At 41.5% G+C, this 15253-nt stretch overlaps 1 protein-coding gene across 1 annotated transcript in view; it reads right to left on the bottom strand.

Moving 5' to 3' along the window:
• The window catches only part of REEP3 (receptor accessory protein 3), a 43156-nt gene extending 31010 nt beyond the window's left edge, over positions 1–12146 (bottom strand). Inside the window, exon 1 of the mRNA XM_042790074.1 lies at positions 12047–12146. Coding sequence (XP_042646008.1) covers positions 12047–12078 — 32 coding nt within the window. The 5' untranslated portion in view covers positions 12079–12146. The remainder of the gene's footprint in view (positions 1–12046) is intronic.
• Positions 12147–15253: the final 3107 nt, after the last annotated feature.

Below are 15253 nucleotides of genomic sequence, written 5' to 3'. Positions count from 1 at the left end.
AATTCCTATTTGTTTTTTCCACATGCTCAAAAAGCATTGAAAGCACTGGAAACTTTCACAGTATTTTCTAGGCTGTCTGTTAACTCATTCTACTTGCTACTACAAAACCCTACATATAACACAATAAAGATCAGAGCAGTCTTAATTAACTACTCACTTGATACCTGAATACACATTAGATGTGCTACCTCCTTCACCAAGAGCTAACCTTGAATATCCAACTCACAGCCTACCTACAGCTATATTCATCCTAACAGGCCTCTCTCAAGGGCCTGGGGCCATCTGGAACAAGGTACTGCAAAAAAAGAAAAAAAAAACAAAAAACAAAAAACAAACCAACTCAAAGCAAAATCCAGGCTACTCTCGCTAACAAGTCAGCCTGGAGATTTTCACATGGACAAGCTGCATCAGTGTTCTAGGAACACAGCTCTCCCCATCATTCTCTTCTCAGAGTTCACAGGGCATTACCGTACACAAACCCTGTGAAACAACTCACTTCTTCACATACAGATCCCATACAGTGCAGAAGTACTTAAGGAGAAGCTATTGCATATCAATCTCGCTAGAAGAATCTATAACTATGTCTGAAGATGGTGTTCAACACTTGTGTCCAGGATCAACCAACTTTTCTTGTGCTGCTGGATAGCCTAGACATATTTTAACAGAAGGGTATAAGCCCGCAGATAACAACAAATATCAAAAATAAATAAATAAACCAACCACAAACCAAACCACACCACCAGCTCTCAAATCCTGTTCAAAACCTAGTCAGAAGGCCCAACAGGCCCAGTAGTACAGAAAATTCCAAAAGCCAGTACTGGAAAGCAAAATAGAAAACACAGTAGAATAGAAATTGTTACAGAACTTAGTCATTTCTCTGCATGCCTACCTATTCATCGATTTATTTTAACGTACCTGTTAGACCACTACTGTAATAGCTTCCTGACTATCCCTGCACTATTTCCTGTTTACAGACTGACTAAGCTGAAGCACATGTGCAGAACAGTCAGCAGGTGAGCTCCTAACTTCAGGCATCCACACCAAGGAGCTGAATCAAGATGCATCTGTAACTTCCACATGATGAAGAGGAAACACTGAAGGCCTTCAATACAGAGTAACCCCTACTAAAGAACTTAAAACTTTCACCTACCTCGTACCTCAAACTCAATAGCAGAATTTAATCCCTGTCAGACAAGTATTCATTTCCAAAGCTGCTCACACTTACTTAAACCTCAAATAAGTTACCATCCTTCAAATGTACATTAAGTAGCCCCTGATTTCACCTGTTGCTATGACTGTTGACCACTGGAAGCCAAGTATTTGTGTCCTCACAGCAGGTACCTGTGGCACCAGGCAGGAGCACAACTGAACACTGAGAACTAGTCAACAATCAGAAATGACTGCTTCTACTTCTCACACAGCACTTAAGAGAACCAGGCATGACTTTGTTCAAAGACAAAGCTGTGTCCTTGTACTGTACTGTGCTTTTCTTTTAATGATCAGCAAGGACCGACAGCTGGATTAAAGAGGTCAATTAGAAGAGGTCAACTAATTTCTTATTATTTTTTAAAAAAAAAAAAGGCCAAACCAACTCTATTTTTCAGCAGGTATTTTCTATTTTTATTCAGTACATGCACAAATAAGCTTACTCCATGGAGCAAGAACACAATTATGACCACAATTAGCTTTTAAGTTTAAAGATGAAAGCTGATACCTACATGGATGTTTAAAGAAACCACTGCATAGCATAAACTCTTTTTTAGGTGATTATACTTTACAAGACTTTACATAATAAAGGTGACTGATAGAGAACCATATTTATGAGCCTCTCTGTTTTTTGAAAAGCTCTTTGCACTCACTACTCTCAGAGGTACTACAACCTACACGTACAGTTTTCATGAGCAATGTGATCCTCTCAATTTAGGATACTACCAGTGAGCTCCTAAAAAACATCACTAATTTAACGCAGATCAAGTGCTGAACAAGATTAACATGAATATTGCAAATTCAAGAATGAGGTGTTTAGTTTTGTCATGAGATTTAAAGATAAATTTGCATTTGACACTTAGTTTCTTGGCTTTAATAAATCAAAGTAAAAAATTACCAGCGCTCTTATTTGCATGCTTGCTACTCAGCTTTGTGCCTAGTGTCTTCCCAATAATTTTGTATTCCAAATAAAAAAATCCTATGTTTTTTTAATTAGGTCTTAATTTCTATATAAGAACACGAAGCCCCCTTCATACCAAGGATACTCTAGAAGAATCTAGGCAAGGCCTTCCAACACTTTTCATTTTAATCTAACTGGTACACCAATAAATTGTTCATCACAGCAACTTGAATTATCTCATGTCAAGTCAGTGGCCACTTCTTTTCGAAGGTTTCTCTGCTCCATGACACAATAAATTTTGAAACAAGCAAAGACAGAGGCATGTTTGGAGAGTCAAATCTAACATAAACAAATAAAGCAAATTCTACCATCTCACTACTGCCAACGCCTGCACATGTTTAAACACGTTTAACAGTCTTAAATCTTCAGCTCTTGGAGACCTCAAAGACCCCAATCCTGTTGAAATGACCAGATACGAATCAGATTTGCATATGAAGATGATCTTTTATCCAGTAGAAAATTGTAACAGAAGCAGTAAGATAGCATAGCTGAATAACAGTAACACAATTAAGTGACAAAAGTTCTGCAGTTGATAGAAATAAACTAAAACAAATGCTGTTCAAAATACACTAACACCACATCTCCAGAGTAAAACCCCAAAAACCCCAACAAAATACCTTCTCATTACAGCAATTGTACTTAATGTTTAAAGCAGCCTCACTAAATATATCTAGTCCCAAATAGATTAATATACCTAAATTGCAAAGCAAGAAAACTCAGTATTTTGAATGGCAATAATCTCTTCCAATGATGGGAAAAAGAACTTTCTGGTTCTTTGAAAGGATCCAAGGCCAGTTTTTTCTTTGTTAGTGCTAACTTGGGCATATTCACTCTAAATTATATTATCTTTATTCAAGCTATGGAAAACATGATGGGAAGCCCGTGCATAATTGCACAATGTAGACATCAACTGCATGAGATGGGGAGAAATTTTTTGTGCTCATGTGTTCAAGCACATTTTCTCTATTGTTTCAGCACCTGCATAAGGGAAGTGGCCTGACATATCCAACACTCCAACTATGAAAGTTCAGTAATCTAGTACTTCTAATATTATTTTCAGTATTAGAAGAAAAAGAGTTTATATTCTCTTAAGACCATAACATCATGCTCATTCTCAACCATTTCTGGAATCTAAACCTTTCTTCAGCTTTGCAAAGTGGCTTTAAGGCTAGCCACTGCACTGGTGTTTCCCCATCCTGGCCCTGGCCATCACTTACAGCCTAGAACCATTCCCTCCAATACCTCAGAATGCCATACAGTTAATAAAAATATTAGTTTCCACTTGGATCCTTACCTTGTCAACTTTGCTTTTTTACCTTACTTTGGTCTGCTAGAGACTTTGCCGAATCTCACAAGTTAAAAATCCACAATCATGCCATTGCTTGCTGCTCTGAGAGTATTTTCTCTCAACATTTTTGGAGCACCATCAACATCAAAGTAACTGACTATAGGAAACTAACATTTAAAATAGGAGTGGTCCCAACTAAGAATTGCTTCTGCTTTTTCCAAAGAAAACCACATTTTATTTTTTGAGCCATTTGTAAGTGAAAGACAAACCACACTGCATGTAACTGTGCATTCATCATATGGGCTGCATTTTTTTTTTTTAATGAAAAGGGGAAAAAAAGTGTCCAATGCTGCTATACAGACCACACTAAGTGGAATATTAACCTGGGTGTCTGGTTGTAGAGAAAAACATAAACTTCACAACACAAAGGCCCAGAAAGCTCCAACTTAATCATTACACATCCTAGAACCTAAGGGTGCTGTTACAGACCAGCCTTAAGGTCCTGCCTCTCTCAAGAAAATGCTACAAAAAGACAAGAATTTTAGGAAAGAAAAAAGTGCAACCACACACCAACTCTTGAAGTAAAAACTATCCTGTCTTACCTCTTTCCCAGACAGCTGGGTTTTTTGCTTCTGACCATCACAAGTTATTTACATCTCAATTTTTGCCTTGAGGTCCCTGATTTCCAAACAATTCTGTTAATCTTAGAGCCCAGAAAAGTATTTGTGAAGCCTCCTAGAGCATTCAAAAAACTAACTTCCCACTGTACACAGGAAAACATTTCTTCTATGAAATATGTATTTGGCAGATACTGTCGAGATAACATCTGGACTTGTCATTCCAAAATATACGTGTTTCCTCAATTACAACCGGTACTGAGAGAGCTCCGTAAATACAGTTAGACACCAAGTCAAGAACTGACAACATGCAGAATCTCTACCGAACTTACTCATGTAGTTGTATTAGTAACTTAGTCGGCAAAAATATCATGCTAAAAGATACCTTCATTTCCTCCCTTCTGAACCCAAATCATTTATTGGTTTCTCGTCAAAGACTCGTCCATTAATGAAGTAGTTGGAGAGGAAGGTTCTGTTCTTAAAAATAGTTAATGCACACCACGTTAATTAACCAGAAGTTAATTTTTGAGATAAGAATTCTGTTAACACAAATACACTTGACTGGTAATACATAAGCAGGCTGAGAAACCACAAGGTACAGAGGGAACTTAAGCGTGACTTTTCAGAAACTTCATTTGCCAAATGCCAATGGAAGGTAATTTGCCTGATTCACATTACCCTCTTTATACAAGTGTAAATTCCCTTTTGTCTCAAGCATTCAAGGTTAACTTCTATTCAAGAGAAACTACCACTCAACATTCTGTATGTAGAATAGTAAAAGCAAGGTTGCTTATATTGCATCTGTGGCAAACTAGTAACTACCAAAGCAGTCATTTAAAACATGTATTTTATGTTTCTGTAGATACATTGTCTTCCAAGTAAATTTTAAGCTGTTTGCTGCTAAAAAATGAATAGGTCAGCTTCCTCTCCAGCTTCTAAAACAGTCTAACAGTAAATACACTGCAACTGAGTAACACTACATGTTATTAGACATAAGGGAAACCATGTGTTCTAGAACTAAGTCCTAGTTTGGTAAAAAACATTAGCAGACAAAAGTGAATGATAAGAGGACAAAGCCAAAGAACTAGCTTTTTTTTTAAAACATTACAGTTGAAGGTAATGTTGCATTAATATCAAAAGTAATCAAGGTATCTCTAAACTAGTGACCATTTTCCTCACTTTCTCTTCCATGGTTTTGATCAATGAGTTACAAAATGGGGTGGGGGGAGGAAATAACAAAACCAGACAGTGGTAGGAAGGCATAAGCACAAACTTGTTTTCTGATTTTCCCCTTCAAGCACTGCAAGTTCCAACAGCTTTATTAGCAGAAGACAGTAAAGCATTATGTCAGACTTCTCACTTCAGGAAAATTTCTGCTTTGTGAATCCTTGCATTTAAACACTGGGTTAAAGGCTTGTGAAAGAAATTGCACTTAGTTTTCAACATCAAATGCAAGTTCCAACCATCTTCAGGATATGTAAGCAATATTTCAAAGATGATAAACACAAGGAAAACACTCGTCTAGTCAAACCCGCTTCCATGTCGATGCTTACAGAGTAGCTATAAAACACAACAGACACAGAAGTAACGCCCTGTTAGTCTGTCAGTGATAAACTGGGCTGGAAAGTAACAGCGATGGGTGACAAAAGGCTCAATACAGAGTTAGGCACTACAGAGCGCTTTATTTCCTCCTGTGTCCAAAAGCATTTCATCAAATTTGTTATTCAGTGCCACCAAAGCCAGTCATGTTTAAAGTCAGACTGGTCAGCAAAAAAACTGCAATAATCTTTCCTACCTAGGACTAGGAGCTCAACTCATCCCATTTGTCCAGTAGTAAATGATTACAATCTAGTTTGGCAGGTCTTTAAAATTTGAAAGATTCACAACAGACAGACAGTACTGTTTTCAGGTGTAATATTTTCTTCTCCACATACCTAATACTGTCACTTAACAGCACAGGTTTTGAAATTCCAAAATTTCAAAAGCAAAATAAAAAGGATCAAAAAGCTTAGAAAAACCTTTACACATTCTTTACACATGAAGCACCAAAACAGGGGGTTTTGATAGACATAGGTTTACATACATTTTAAAATTATTTCTTTTCAAGAATTTAAAATATTGAGACAAAGCAACTTTTTTTTTTAAGTATCAGAATTCGGCTTGGGATCTTCCTCAGCCTTATATGAGCATATCATGAGTTGGCTGTACATACAAAATAACCAGGAAAGACAAGCTATTCCCATCTAGGTTGCAGAAATGCACAAGAGCCTAAAATATGCTTGCTCAAAGCTGGCATCGCTTTGTGGAACACGCAGGAGTGGAGCTTGTTTGTTTTAATTAGAAACGTCCTTTTGCACCAGACCATGCAGTTCTCGGTATTTCTTTATCTACAATGCATAGGACAGATGTGGATTTCAGCACATTTTGTAACAGCGCACATGCCAAGATCATTAAGTAAGAATGTGAGACTCCACAGTATGCCTCTAGTACTCCATCTGTTTTGAGCAAGCTTCAGTCCACCCGCCCGCCACAGGCTGCGAACACTGACCACGCATGCTCTGCACCTACACAGTCCCATAAACACGGGAGAGAAAAGAGCAGCTAGACTATGCAGCAAATATTTATTCAAGGGAAGGTGTGCCAGCCAGGCGGTGGGGACACTTACTTCTAACAAAGTGTCAGAGCTAGTCATTCTGTAAGTCTGTGCAATACAAAATAGGTATTACGAGTCAAGTTTAGTGAGCAGACACTTTTTGCTGTACGTATTAGGACTGCCTAACCAAGAAACCAAACTATTGGAGAGAAGTGCTCTGATGATTTCATTGCTCAATTATGTAATTTATTTTAAACTTTCACACAGACCAAACAATACACTTAATCCCTAGACTGACGTATGCTTACAGATTTCAACCTATAAAATTTAAGACCCTTTAAAAATTTTTGACACCTTGTTTGATTAGAACAGCTACACTGTTATTACTGGAACCATTTTCACTGCGAGAAAAAATAAGCAGCCATGTGCAAGTGAAGAACGTAGTTCCAGAGTACGCTTTAACAAGTCTGATAGTATGTTGATGCCAAAAACAATGCTGGTTTTGATCTGCAGCTTTTCATTCTCAGCATGGCACTTACCTAGCAACTACACAACTGCAGCGTGAGCTGGCACAATTCACTCCAACTAACAAAAGACTGACCTCTTTCAAGCATGCTACTTTTCAGTTGGGTTGACAAAACAACCAGACCCACCCTGTGGCCACAAAACTCTCGGACCCTGTGGAAAATAAGGAGAGGCTGAAGGGCAGGGTGGCCCCTCCCAGCAACAGGCCAGTGAGATCTGTTAAAGCATCCCATGAAGTGCCAAGGATAACTGATACATGGTGACTGAGTCTTAGCAGTTCTGTGGTGAGACAGACATTTCAGCATATCTCTCCATCTTGGTTACACACATTATGACAGCAACTCCTTTTTCCCCACAGGTGCAGCAGCAATTTATAGGCCTTTAAACTGGAAAGATACTGGAAGGCATTCGGCATCCAACAGCACTCAACATCCTCCATACTTCAACTAGAACCATCCTGCCAGAAAAGCAGGCTACAAGCAGTTGCAGAAAACAAACAGCCCTTCTGACTTGAAAAGTAAGCTGTATATAGCTATTCCTTCCACAGAGCATGTGGTGCTATCATTACTTAATTCCATCTCATGAATTATGGTTGTTTCAAAACAAAATGTTTGACAGTATGCTGATCAGCAAACAGAGTAAATATTTTTGTACTTAGTGCTTTTAATTAAAAAAAAAATTGTATTCCAAGAGCAAGACACAATCCAGGTTTACAAACAAAGTATACACAGTTACATAAAATACCACTACCACGCTAAACCAGATACTCCAGACAATAAACCAATCAATACAGAAGCTATGGCTTCAGCCACCCCTTCTGAGATGTCCAGCAATTCCAGGGGCAGCTCGATGTCTAGAAATACTGAACAACAATAGAAGTATTAAATCTAGAGTAATAGAATGCCTGGGAAACTACCACAAAAGCAACAGATCCAATCTGTAAAGTATCAAAAGCTGAAAGCAACTAATACTTTGCCCAGCTTAATGTAGTTACACTGACAATTTAATATCCGAGGCAAGGAATGCTTGCTGAATCTTTTACTTGTACATCCTTGCAAGGCTCTAAAATGGTGGTGGGGAAGGCAGGCATTGTAAGTATAAGCAGATAAAAAAGTAACTGCTAGCATCCAAGACAAATACATCCTCCTGTGAACCACTACAATTCTTCCTTCCAACAGTCACGACTGCTGACCAACTTTACAGAAAACAAAACATGTACTTAAACATGAGGGTAGAGAGAGTGTTGCAAAGCAACACAGATGGGGGAACTTTCATTTTTAAGTGAGGAGGGGAAAAAAGTTAACAGATTACAGCAGACAGTCTGCTTTAACAGATTGCAAGAACAAAATGGCCATCTACTTTGTATTTAGGATGCTTCACATCTTTGCTTGGCACAAGAGGATAGTCTGATCTCATCCATACCAGGCTGTGACTGACAAGTACTCAGCATGTTTACTATTAAATACTGTCTCAGCAACTGATGTGTACACAATTGCTCAGACCTTACAAATGAGAAGAATGAGCAATCAAAGCAGGCTAGAAGTCAGGCACAGGCTCTATCAGAAGTTAACAAGATGGGCAGCCACAAATTTAAAAAGCTATTCCCACCATTAAAGACTAAGAACTTGACAAGATATACCACACTGAGAAGTTTTCCGGAACTCTGAAAGAAATTACTGTCTCGTTGGTTTTGGAAGTGAAAGAAAGGAAAAACCCTGCAGTAACCATTCTGAAAACTGTTGCAATAGCCAGTGTGTTTTAGAATTAACAACGACCTATACTTACTACAGAAGCACCACCTAGACACAAAACTTCGAAATTAAATGTTTTAATTTTGTGCTTCAAGTCTTCTGCTTCTTAACTTAAAGACGACATGCAATTAGTACAAGCTATTTCACATGTTTAGATGTCTAAGTATAATTGCATTTATAGAGCAAAGGGAAAATATTTCATTAAAATGAACTTTTGCCAAAGATTATTATGTGGAGTAGCAAATTTGAACCACTCCCTGTTTCCTGTGCATGACTCTGAGACAATTCACATGCAATTATGAATTCTAATTCTCTACAAGCTCCATTCCCTAGTTCCTTAATGCTTTAACCAAACTATTTTAAGCAGAGTTGATTAACCCCAAATTGCAAACTCTCAAACTGAATCAGAAGTCAGTTTGGCTTGGAACATGCATGTCAGAACAAGTCCTCCACTTCAGAAGTCAGCAGAGGGCACTGTGACACACCTACAAATTAGTATTTTGCTGCTCTTTTGGCCCTAAAAAATAGTAGTCAATCAGAAGGATTCTGCTGTAGCCTAAACAACTGCTGCTCTTTCCAGTCACCAGTCAAGACAACAGGTATACCTGACAGCTGCCCACAAGGCTCCCTGGACTTGTTACAGACAGCATAGGATATCCATCACTCACAACAGAACATCACCACCCCAAAATTAATACGTTACATACATAAGAGAGAACCTCAGCTACGTAGTCGTTAAAAATATTTCCATCTTTCTTATGCTGTTTAAGAAAAAGGTAGTATATACCTTCCAAAGTCATGACACACAAGTCAGAGGAACAAAGGCACTGGAACAGGTATGTCTGGAAAGAGATCAGGAAGGAAAACAGACCAAATAGAGGAAGGCAGCATAATGGACACTGAGAAAAGGACAAGGAGGACAGTCTCAAGACCATTACAGTTAAGACCTCTTATGTCACACCACACCTAGCTCTGTGCTACTTCCCACCTTCCTTTTCCATGGGAGTTTTGCTCTATTAAGCCAAGTTAAACAATAGTCTCGAAGCTGCCCAAGTTGTCATCAAACACTTCTCCCTTCCTGGAAAGCTGAACACTGGCAAACTAGTTAAAGTCTCACAGCTAGGAAACAAGGACACAAAAAGATAGAGAAGATTTATAAATAACATTAAGGACTCCCTTTTTAGCAAAAATAATTAGGGCACACAAATGAGTGACCAATGGCAAACAGGAAACCAAACTACACAGAACTGCACAATACATTGCCCTTTATTGCCTCTTGCAATTAATCTGTGGGTAGCAGTAGCTATTCTCTTCATGCCCTGTGCTATTGGTTAGGCCTATAAAGGACCTGATCCTTAAAATGCAAATACAACCCTTAGCAATTCCTTTCAGGGAGCAAACAAGTAACTGCACAAGAATCTGGTCTTTAGAAATTGAGGTACTCGGCATTGCTGATATTAGCCCTATAACCAACGCAGCCTAAGTTGTTAAAATAAAAATTTTCTCATTGCTTTTATATAACAAAGTAGAAACAGGTTCAGCAGCTACACCTGGTGTACATAAAGTAAGTGTATGTCTCTTGCTCCTACCGCTGTGTATTGCCCATGGGAAGATCACACTGACAAAGTGCATGAGTTAGCAGTTCTTCCCACAGCCTCTCTCTTCCAAACCAATGTCGTCCTTTGCCAACCCTGGAACACCATGCTCTACTTTTCAAGTTCCAATTATCTGACATGTCTCAGGGTGGGCAGGGAAAGGGAGAACAACTGCTACTTATCTAGGTGACTGGATCGCAGGAGGAAAATATACGTGGCAGTATAAGAAGGATTCCTGACAACCAAGTTTTCAGATGAGATTACACCAGACAACTTAAGGGACATGTTTGTCACCACCAAAACAGGGAAATCCCAGTACACCCTGCTTTGGGTCATACACTCCTGCTACATCCCTTGCACTAACTCAGATGTCTGTTGGACTGCTTTGTGAGCAGATTCACTTCATTTGCCTGGCAAAAAGTCGCACACAGCAAATCTCAGTTCAAGCGACTCCATAAGCACTGGGGCCTCCACAGCCACAGCAAGACGCACGAGGAAGACTCAGCTGCTCAAATACTACCCCACATTCATTAGAGAATATTATGCAAAGGAGAAAAATAACCCATCAGTTCCATGAAGCAACAATACACTGCCCAAGAAAAAGACCAGACGTTGCACTGGACTTTATTTTTTCTCAAAAAGAACTTGGACAGTATCTAAGACGGTACTTTTCACCTCAGCAAATGTTCCCCTTTGGTTGCCAAAACCACAGATTTACAAAGGACAATACACAGTAACACTGCCAGTCCACCTCTCCATCAGCTGATAACCTACACACACCACAGACCCCCATTTCACCCTCACAAGCGTTCTCCTAGCTCTTTCAGCTCTGCTACAAGTTAAAAAGGAGAACAGTTACCAAACAGATTTTACAGGTTAATTTGGATCAATTTACAAGCCGCGCTTGCAATTTACGCGTGACAGGCACCTGCGGTCTGAGCTTCTTGGCTCTACAGCCTTCAGAAACACGCACTTTGGGCGAGAAGCCCACGGTGAGTCCAGGGGAAACAACCGGTGCTCACCGGGAGCCCGGGGCTGGTTTGGGGGGCGCTTCTGGGCGGACAAGGACCCCCCAAGGCACCGGGGAGACGAATGTCCCTCCTGGGCAACGGCCTAGCTCCTGCTACCTCATTCCTTTCGGCGGAGGGGTGGGGGGGGGGGTGGGGGGGGTGGGGGCGGCGGGGAAGAAGCGCCCTGAACTAATTAAATTCCTAAAAGCGAGGCGATTTGTCGTAAGGCAGAACTTCCAAACCGCCGGCTGGTGAAGCACCGCGGCGCTCCGGCCCAGGCAGCCGCCCCCTGCGCCGGCAGCGGCCAGGCCAGCCGCCCCACCGGGGGAAAGAGAGAGAAAAATGAAGAAGGAAGGAGGAAAGGGTGTGAATCTCCCTCCCGCAGCCACCAGCCCAGCCCCGCCGGGGGAAACCCCGGAACCGCCTCCGCCCCAAGCAACGAGCCGTTCGCCGCCCCGCGAGGGCCGGGGCCGCCCGCTGTTCCCCCGCCCGGCACTCACACGACAGCCCGCGAAATCATCCAGGAGACCATCGCGGCGGCGGCGGCGGCGGCGCGTCCCCTCAGCCAGCCGGGCCGGAATGGCCGCGGCACCGCCTCCGCCCGCCCTCATTGGCCCGGCGGCGGCGCGCATGCGCCCTGGCGGCGGCGGGGGGCCGGGAGCGGGAGCGGCCGGGGAGGCGGTTCCCGTCCCCCCGAGGCAGGGCCGGCCGGGCCCCGGGCCAGCGCCCGCCCCCCCGCGCCTCCTGCCCGCCGCTGCCGCCTCATCGCCCCGGGCCAGCGCGGCGGGGCTGGGCCTCCGCCGGCCTTGGTCGGAGTGACCCACGAAGCCAGCCTTCACTGCGGGACATAGGAACGGATATAATTAATTAAAACAAAACCAAAAAAAAAAAAAAAAACCCACACAAAAACACAATACAGCACCCTTTCTCCCCATCTCATTTCTTCCCTTCAAAACACAGCGACCAACTCCGTCAAGGAAGGCAGGCGGGGATGCTCACCCCTTGCCTTTTCCTTGTGTTCCCTACATGCTTACATCCTATGTGTTACAGGACCGATCAAAACATTCATTTCACACATTCAGGGAACCTGAGGCTGCCCTTGCTGACCCCGAGGTTGCTCGCTGGCGGTGGGACAGTGTGCAACAGCCCTTGTGCGTGCTGGAGCGTGGACATAAGGGTCCAGAACTTCAGGAGGTGCCTCCGTGCTTATTTACGAGCCCTCACGCCAAAGGCTGTCTAAGGACACATCCTTACATGGCCCAGACGGGCTGCTACGTGCAGTTGATCCAAAACTTCAGGTGACCAGGAGGGTGGAAGGATATGCGTGGGAAAAATTAGTGCCTGTGTGCCCTGTAACCTTTTTTCCTTCCCTAAACAACTTGTTATCAGCCACTGCCCAAGGCAGGACACTGGGTAAGACAGTCACCAGCATGACCCAGCCCATGTACTCTTGACAAGCTCATGGTCTGGCAGGTTGAGACATGCAGCAGCTGACTACTCCCCGATACCTTAGGTAATCCACCTCTGCATGCCAGCTTTACACACAGAACTGTGTGCTGAAGCAGACTGCTTTGTCTTTCATCAGAAGAGACTGTAGAAAGTTCTGCCCACGCCATCGCTGGAAACATTCAACTTTACTCTTCTGATACCAAGAAACATAAAAGCGATACCCGAAGCGATAGATGCCGATGCTGCTGAATGTGCCACTGAACAGTTTGGGTAGAGAAAGAGATTACTGTTTTCAGCATTGTTCCTGCCGACTCTCACGGCGAATGACATGCCAAGGTCAGCACCACACTCTACCAGAAATTAGTTCTTCAACATATCTTTAAGTGAGAGTAATAGCTCATTTTCCTGCCTGCCATACAGTGAGAAGAAATGGCTTACTCTTAGTAAGCTATTTTCTTACTCAGATGAGAGAGCGCAGGATGGTTTCTGTTCCACAGGCAAGCACCAGAATTCCTCACCTCTTCTAACAAGTAAAACTCAGCCACAGGCATCTTCACTCCTCTGCAGCCTTAAACACAAGCATGTACAATCAAGAGGCTAAAAGTGACTTAGAGAAGAAAAAAGAGGGTAAATAAACAAACATGGAACATTTCAACCATGACAGTGTTTGAAAACTGTTCCTCTAGCCGTATACTGTGAAATTTGAAAACTGAAATAGGGGAGTATACAATAATATAAAAAGAAACTTTATTTTAACCAGGCAGGGATTTGGGTTTTGAAAATAATGATATATGCCATTTTGGGTCTCTCCTTACCTTGACCTCTGTAGGGGGTAACCGATGCAAAAAAGAGAGAGGAATTTGTGGGCAATTTAAAGTACACCACTCATCAATCTTTTTGTTGAAACAGGCCTAACGTGAATGCTTTCTTCATTACATTCAATGAAAGCAAAAATCTGAACCACTACTTATATGCCCCCTGACTAACAAACCTCTTCTATGGCAGATTGTACAATGCAAACTCACCAAACAAAGCATTCAAAATATAAATTACTTGGGAGACATTACATTTTAGATTCTAATTCTGTAAACCCCCATGCAGAGGTAGATCCTGATGCCTGCATAGCACTCCGCTGAGGTTCGTAGCATTCCAGACCATCTAGAGCAAACTGCAAGATGAGGGCTCTAGTTTATAGCATATTAACTAAGAATACTCAGGATTTCTTGACTGAAAGCAATTGTGTGTTTGATACTATCTCAGATAACCGTTCCAGGAAAAGACTGATACTCTTTTTTTACCGTCCAAGGTAGTGTCTACATTAATTCCACAGCTGCATATTTTGTTTCATACAGAATAGGTTTAAGAGAAAAAAACGCTGTTTATCTTGTATATTTATTTTTCTTGCATTTGTTGCCATGGCAATACTGTGCATGGTAGAAAGCTAAATTTACACGTAAAGACACCTTTTTGAAAAGGTAAAGGCCAATGGCTATTACGAGTGATTTATCTTGCAAAGAAGATAATATTTTATTTCATAGCATGTTTAGAGACTTAATTCAGTACAAGAAGCTGGGTGGTGTTTGCTGGGCCACAGCAAACAGGCACAAGGATGCCACAGGGACTTTGCTGTATTTCAGTCCACACAGAATTATAATTCATGCTCCTGCACAGCTGAAACACATGGAGCAACGTGGCAATTAAATCCATGCCACGTACTTACTCAAAACGGGCATGTCTTACTCACAGTCTGTCTATTTTTATGTAAGGAGGATACTTACAGCTATCTCAGTATAGGATGTTTTTAAGACCCCCACAAAAGCCAACTTAGTATAGCAAGAAGTTGCTTGAAATTGTTTTAACGGTGTTTGGAAAATCAGTTGTAAAGGTCACCTGCCCTCGATTTCATTTGAACTTCTTTGGTATAATGCTATGTATGTATACCAACATAAATGTTTAAATGTCACCTCCTTTACAGGTGAACAAACATTTTTCTGACTTTGCATCTGTAAAAATGACAACTGAGCAACATTTTAGGAAGATGCTGGCTAGTTTCTGACAGAGCTTTTGATGCTGACAGGGATTTGTGGGATTCTGTCCCCTACACTAGGAGGATAAGCTCCCCAAAAACAGCACCACTTTGACACAGCTCCTCAAATGCATGTATATTAATCACAGTACTAGGTTTTTCTTACTTTCCCTGTTTTACATTAATATATTCTCCATGAGTCTCAACTGTAGAACAATTTGAAAAAAACACA

The sequence above is a fragment of the Tyto alba genome, unplaced genomic scaffold, assembly GCF_018691265.1.
Source record: "Tyto alba isolate M040663 unplaced genomic scaffold, T.alba_DEE_v4.0 Super-Scaffold_1, whole genome shotgun sequence".
In the NCBI taxonomy this organism is placed as follows: domain Eukaryota; kingdom Metazoa; phylum Chordata; class Aves; order Strigiformes; family Tytonidae; genus Tyto; species Tyto alba.
Note: the sequence above shows the minus strand (reverse complement) of the source record. Positions and strands in the feature narration are given on the sequence as shown.